The sequence below is a fragment of the Microtus ochrogaster genome, chromosome 7 (assembly GCF_000317375.1).
Source record: "Microtus ochrogaster isolate Prairie Vole_2 chromosome 7, MicOch1.0, whole genome shotgun sequence".
In the NCBI taxonomy this organism is placed as follows: domain Eukaryota; kingdom Metazoa; phylum Chordata; class Mammalia; order Rodentia; family Cricetidae; genus Microtus; species Microtus ochrogaster.
Genome location: NC_022014.1, coordinates 80,835,589 through 80,842,709, shown reverse-complemented (window position 1 = coordinate 80,842,709; position 7,121 = coordinate 80,835,589). Strand labels below are relative to the sequence as shown.

The 7,121-nt window shown below is 45.5% G+C and overlaps 1 protein-coding gene across 4 annotated transcripts in view; it reads right to left on the bottom strand.

Moving 5' to 3' along the window:
• Positions 1-7,121, bottom strand: part of Tnrc6c (trinucleotide repeat containing 6C) — a 118,467-nt gene that overhangs the window by 12,474 nt on the left and 98,872 nt on the right. For all 4 annotated transcript variants that reach the window (XM_026780806.1, XM_026780804.1, XM_026780805.1 and 1 more), the window contains 3 exons: positions 5,059-5,178; positions 2,365-2,448; positions 1,870-2,110 (listed from right to left, as the gene is read on the bottom strand). In XM_026780806.1, the coding sequence (XP_026636607.1) occupies positions 1,870-2,110; positions 2,365-2,448; positions 5,059-5,178 (445 nt within the window). The remainder of the gene's footprint in view (positions 1-1,869; positions 2,111-2,364; positions 2,449-5,058; positions 5,179-7,121) is intronic.

Below are 7,121 nucleotides of genomic sequence, written 5' to 3'. Positions count from 1 at the left end.
AGACCAGGCTGGTCTCGAACTCACAGAGATCCACCTGCCTCTGCCTCCCGAGTGCTGGGATTAAAGGCGTACGCCACCATCGCCCGGCTAAACTGCCTATTTTAAACATATTATATCACATATATTAAATATAACTAAGTTCAATACCTTAACATTTTTATCAAAATAAATCTTTATCCAGTTTCAAAGATTCACTGCATACATGATTCCTAGAAATAAAGTCTCAGCAGGTTGGGAGACAGGTACACCAGGATCTGAGACACTGTGGATGGTGAACTGAGTGGCATTTTCAACACAAGTCTACCAGCACATGCAAAACACACACTCACACTCTCTCTCTCTCTCTCTCTCTCTCTCTCTCTCTCTCTCTCTCTCTCTCTTCATTCTGTTGAGCACTCTCTAAGCCAGGCTGGCCTCAAATCTAAGTCTATGTAACTGCATCAACAGCATTAGTACTGGGATCACAGGTATGAGTCATCATGTCCAACCAAAGAACTTTACATATTATTAACTCATGAAATCTTTAAAACAGCTCTGTGTGATAAATATTTCTACTTCATATGGACAGGGAAATTGGGGCGATGAGCAACCAGGCAAACTGTACACATTAGCTGTGGGTGGAAACTGGGACTGAGGAGGTCTAAGTCCTAACTCGGGTCTTGACCAAAGGAGACTTGTGCTTCTGCCACTAAAGGGACAATAATGGACAAGACAGTAACAGAGGATACATTCTATGTTAGTAGGCTTCTACTTCATTATAAAGGAGTATATTTATTACATCTATTACCTGTCAAGTAGGAAGACATAACATACCATTCTCCGTAAAAATATGTATCAGCATTCTAAAGAGGGAGGTAGGTCACTGGCAGCTATCCACTGCTATCCAGCTGGCCTTTGCCCCTTTGGAGATGTATATTTGAAGCTACTAATTCCCCTTGTGCCATGTCCACAGATTCTTCCAGTTATCAGCAAACAATCCTGAAATGTTTCTCCTAGATCCCCAGTTAGTACCAGGAAGTCTCCGGTATCAAGTGTGTTCTGACAGGTCAGGTTCTGTGTGCTGGCACTTCCCACACACCTGTACTATAGGAGTGCATGCCAGCAACCAGGCTATGGAGGGTCTGCTTTATCAGTGTGAACATCATTGACCAGAGACAGATGTCTCTCTATAGCTGAGGCTAGAAAAGAACAGTGGAGACCTGTAATCTTAGTACTTGAGAGGTGGAGGCAGGAGGACTGCTCAGAGGTTTAGTTAGCCTGGGCTACAGCTTGAGATGGCGTCTCAAAGAAAAAAAACCAAAAATAGTAAAGAGGATAAACTAGGCCATCTTGTGGTGGCACATGCCTTTAGTCCCAGCACTTGGAAGGCAGAGGCAGGTGAAACTGTTAGTTTGAGACCAGCCTGGTCTACAGAGTGAGTTCCAGGACAGCCAGGGCTACACAGGGAAACCCTGTTTCAGAAAACCAAACAATAACAAGCCAGACTGATCTTAACGGTTTTCATAGCCCCACTCTTCAACCCCAGCACCATGGGTCAAACTAGGCCCTTGTTATGCAATTCCGGCTGGTCTTGAACTCATGATAATGCTGCTCCTGCCTCCCAAGTGTTTGGACTATAGGTGAGTGCTACCACATAGGGCCTCCCTGGTACTATTAAGTACCTGTGGCAGGGTGAACTTATATTATGCTGAAGGCAGTATTGCTCCCTCAAGATGAAGTCTTAGGAGGTTCACTCCCTGATTCTGCCTCTGATGTGGTGTTTCAGCATTGCCAAGCCATTCAGCTTACTGTATAGCCATCCTGGTTATCATAGGAGGGACTTGAGGACTCCTGAACCTGGTGTAGCTTTTACACCCACAGAAGACTCACCAAGAGGATAAGGAGCAAAGGTGTTGGGTGAAGACTGCTGCTCTTTGGTCTGCAGGTCGGGAAGGCCGGGAGTCTGGGGGTGAGGGGGGAAGCTATCCATGGCCGATTTGCCTGCAGAAGGGTGCAGAGACAGGTGTGGCGGGGGTGGTGGTGGTGGAGGCTGCTTTACAAGCAGGGCCTGGGCCAGCTGGCGCTGGTGCTGCTGGATCTGCTGCTGCAGATTAGTGATTGTGCGCGCAACCTGGCAGGTGGAAACATATATACACTGCACGTTAGCCAGGGTTGGCCAGAGTCCACGGATGACCTACAGACTGGGTTTAGTTGTACCTCAGCCTCTACCAGCTGGGTCAGCCTCATTCCCAAACATAGCTAGTCCTGGACTTTCCACAGAGGAGATTCAACTAGAGAAAAGCCAACATCAAGATAAGAGTTCATCCACTGGGGTTTCTTCTAGAATTAGAGCTAATGGCAACAGTCAGTCCAAGTGACACCTACTTGCTGCTCCTGCTGTCTCATGGGTCCGGAAACATTCCGCTGGGCCTGTAACATCTGCTGCTGGATTTGTAAACGTTGGTATGCCTGTTGACAGAAAAATCAAGCACTGTAAGAAACCATCAAAACAAGAGAGTCAATCTCCTTAACATTCAGGAAATAGAAAAAGGAATTTTTAGGAGGATCTAGACTAAAGGCTAGGTCAGCTAGATGACGTGGCAGAACACTACAAAGCTCAGTCCAGTTGTGCATGAGCCAGCATGAAGCACTTGGGTGACCGACTGCTGGACAAGCTAGGAAAAATGAGCACAACCTTCTGGCTGACACAGAAAGTCTTCTCACTTGATTATCTCAAATGCTGGCTGAGTATTTTTCTGCACAACATATTTTGGGAGACGTCTCTGATGTGGGAAGGTCATATTTCTATCTGTTGCTTTCATTGGTCAATTAAAGAAAACTGCTTGGCCCTGATAGGTAGAAAATTAGGTAGGCGGAGTAAACAGAACAGAATGCTGGGAGGAAGAGGAAGTGAGCTCAGAGGCTATGCTCCCCTCTCCTGGGCAGACACGATGGCTCCGACCCAGGATGGACATAGGCTAGAATCTTCCCGGTAAGCGCACCTTGGGGTGCTTGCTACACACATTATTAGAAATGGGCTTGGGCTGGAGAGATGGCTCAGTGGTTAAGAGCATTGCCTGCTCTTTCAGAGGTCCTGAGTTCAATTCCCAGCAACCACATGGTGGCTCACAACCATCTGTAATGAGGTCTGGTGCCCTCCTCTGGCCTGCACCACGGACAGAATATTGTATACATAATAAATAAATAAATATTAAAAAAAAAAAAAAGAAATGGGCTTGTCCAGGTGCGAGAGTTAGCCGAGAAGAGGCTAGACATAATGGGCCAAGCAGTGTTTAAAAGAATATAGTTTGCCGGACGGTGGTGGCGCACGCCTTTAATCCCAGCACTCGGGAGGCAGAGACAGGCGGATCTCTGTGAGTTCAAGACCAGCCTGGCCTACAGAGCGAGTTCCAGGACAGGTTCCAAAGCCACAGAGAAACCCTGTCTTGAAAAAAACCAAAAAACAAAAACAAAAACAAACAAACAAAAAAGAATATAGTTTGTGTGTTGTTATTTCGGGGCATAAGCTAGCCAGGTGACCAGGAGCTGGGGCGGCAGGAATGCAGCCTGCAGCTCCTTCAACACGTCTCAATTAGAAGACTCCTATAGGAACTTCCAAATCAAACACCCTGGATTCCCAAGGCCTCTATGAGGTCCAAATACAGTCACCCATATTGGGGTGGGCTTTTTAGTGATCCAGCTGCCCAAGTCACCCATGCTCCTGTTAAGTAAAGCCAATAAACTCACTGGGTCACCAATCTAGACTTAGGCGGAACAACCGTTTCTTTAATTTGTTGTTGGTGCTCATTTGATCCTTTCTCTCCAGGAAAAGTCATTCAGAAGACTTGGTTAAAGCAGAACCCAATGGAGGTGGTACTGTTAAAAATGCCTCAGGAGTTCCACGTAAGGTTTTCACGTAAGAATTCTCTAGAAGTTCTAAAACTGTAGCAAGCAATAAACTTCATTTTTCTAATTTTTCTGGAAAAAAATTATGACTAGAATAGTACTAGGTGTAAGCCAGTATATTTCTTCCAACTTACTCACACAAGAAAAACCCTTTAGGAAACAAAGGCTGTGTGTATACCAGGTGCAAGCCAGCCTTTTCCTGTACCTTCCATACCATGGGGGAAAACCCTGCTGGGAAATACACTCTGTGTGTCAACCCCAAACCCAGCTCTGGCCAGTGGCAGTACAGCAGGCTCTGCAGTGTTACTCAGACACAAGCTGTGCAGCTTCCAGGAACCCTTTCCTGCCTTGGGCGAAGGAGCCTCCTGCTACTGCTGTCAGTCCAGGAAACAGCATGACTTCATAGGTATGTTGCCCACTTCGGGAAGGCTTCCCTGCCAGGGACCAGGGGCATGTGACTCCCTTAGTTAGGGGTCTGTGTTGGTTTGAAAGAAAATGGCTGCAAAAGGGAATGGTACTATGAGGAGGCGTGGCTTTGTTGGAGGAAGTGTGTCACTGTGAGGGCAGGTTTTGAGGTTTCATATATGCTCAAGCCACACCCAGTGTCTCAGACTACTTCATGATATAGGACTCTGAGCTACTTCCCCAGTACCATGTCTGCCTGTATGCCACCATGCTCCCCACCAGTGGAGGCAATTGAACCTGGGTTCTTTGGAAGAACAGTCAGTGCTCTTAACTGCAGAGCCATCCCTCCAGCCCCTAAACTACACAACTTATAAGAACTCCTGGGTCACATTAGCTGATCTCAACTGAGGTTCTGTGAGACCTGTATTTGAACAGGCCAAAGCTCCAGGTATGGCAGTAACTTTTCTCCCCTATGATCCCATGATGGTGTTTTTGTATACCCTTCTTGGGAGAAATGAGGAAAACATTATTTTGTGTTCTGTGGCTCAGAGGAGAAAATTTTGAGAGACCAAAGGAACAGATAGGCCAGGCTAAGACATTTACAAAGCTTAGGAACAATAATACCCTTAAGCAAACGCTTTCCTGATTCACGAACAGTCACAAGAGAGTGCAATATGGAAAGAGTATGATAGCAACTTCACCTACCAAGGTGTTTCTGCCACTTGCTGACATGAGGCCTTGTTCCTGGACTGGGACCTTTCTACTTACCAGCTGCAGCTGATAGAGCTGGTTCAACATCGTCATATGCTGAGGGTTAATTGGCGAGGTTAATAGTGCAGGGCTGAGACCAATGTTTTTTGCTGCAAACTGCAAAAGCTGTGCTTGAACCTGTTTAACAGAAAATATATCATTAACCACCATCTCTATGGAAACATTCACTTATCTGTGTAACTTTGTTTTAGGACACAAACTGGTTAACTGACATTATATTTGTTTGACAGCTGAACTTGAGAGGCCATCAGAACATTTTATGGACATATAAACATTAGTAGTTAACATGTTCAAAATACAGAAAGTCTAGAACTAATGTATTTTTTTCAGCTGTGTGTGGTGGTGCACGCCTTTAATCCCAGTACTTGGGAGGCAGAGGTAGAGGCAGGTGGATCTCTGTGAATTCAAGACCAGCCTGTTCTACATAGTGAAGAGTTCCAGGACATTTAGGGCTACATAGTGAGACACTGTCTCAATAAATAATTATAATTTTTTTCTTTCTTGAGACAGGATCTCATGTAGCTCAGGCTAGCCTCAAACTGGCTTTGTAATGGATGGCCTTGGATTCCTCCTGATCAACTTTTGCCTCTACCTGCTGAATTCTGGGATTATAGGCAAGGGCTACCATGCCAAGCCAGCTTCCAGAAGATTTCTTCCTCTAAAGACTTTAGCCCTACATTTACTTTCCATGGCTTGAGGCCAGTCCTATTAGAGGTTATGTTCTGCCAAAGGGAAACTTTAAGATTGGGAGGGGGGACAATATTAATCCAGTTTTCTGCTGCTTCATTAGGGGAGGAACAAGTTGCTACACCCCCACTAATACATGTAACTTATTTTTCTACCAAGTTCCAGCCATCTCTATTCACTGTATCCACCTGTTCTTCTCCATAGGTCAACATTGTCTTTCTATGTTTGAAGGTCAGGATAAATATCTCCCAAATTCCAAGACTGCTCTTGCAGAGGACCTGGGTTTGATTTCCAGCACCCATATGATGGCTTCTGTTTGTTACTCCAGGTCTAGGGGATATGACACTCTCTTTTGGCCTCCAGGGGCACCTGGCATACATATGACATCCAGACATAACATATAGGCACAACACTTATGCATATAAAATTAAAAAGAATCTCTTTAAGTTTGTGGGTGTTGTGGTACATACCTTTTTAAGAGGTTAAGACAAGTAGATGGATCTCTGTTAGTTCAAGGCCAGCCTGGTCTACATAAAGATCCTGTCTTATATATACTCCATCTCAAAAAAAAAGGGACACTGTGCTGGCGAGTTTTATGTCAACTTGACACAAGCTAGAGTCATCAGAGAGGAGGAGATTCAACTGAGAAAACGACCCCATAAGACTGGGTTATAGGCAAGCTGTACTACATTTTCCATTAGTGATTGATGGGAAAAGGAGAACCCAGGCCATGGTGGTTGTGCCACTCCTGGGCTGGTAGTCCTGGATGAGTAGGCTGAGCATGGCAAGCAGCACCCCTCCATGGTCTCTGTATCAACTCCTGCCTCCAGGTTTCTACACTGACTTCTTTCAATCATCAACAGTGATGTGGAAGTGTAATCCCTTTTCTCCCCAACTTGCTTTTGGTTAGGGTATTTCATCGCAGCAATGACAACTCTAACTAGGACATATATCATGAAAACAACAAACAAACCTCCCTCCAAAAGAAAAAAAATCTCACCAGGCAAAAAGGATCAGCTAGTAAATAGTAAACATAATTACCAATCTACAGCAAACGCTCTTTTTCCTTTTCGAGACAGGGTTTCTGTGTAACCCTGGCTGTCCTGGAACTCGATCTGTAGACCAGGCTGCCCTCAAACTCAAGAGACACTCCCCCTGCTCTGCCTCCCCACCCTCCCAACCCCACTCTGCCTCCCAAGTGCTGGATTAAAGGTGTGCACCACCACACCAATGCAGTGCATTCTAATATATAATCCCAACTGTCATCTCACTAAAGCACTGCTGTCCTGGCGGCCTCTTCTTGATGTCCCATGCCAACAGCAGTTTGCTTGTCTGTGCATTCCAAATGGCCCAAGAAGACCATCAGGTTATCA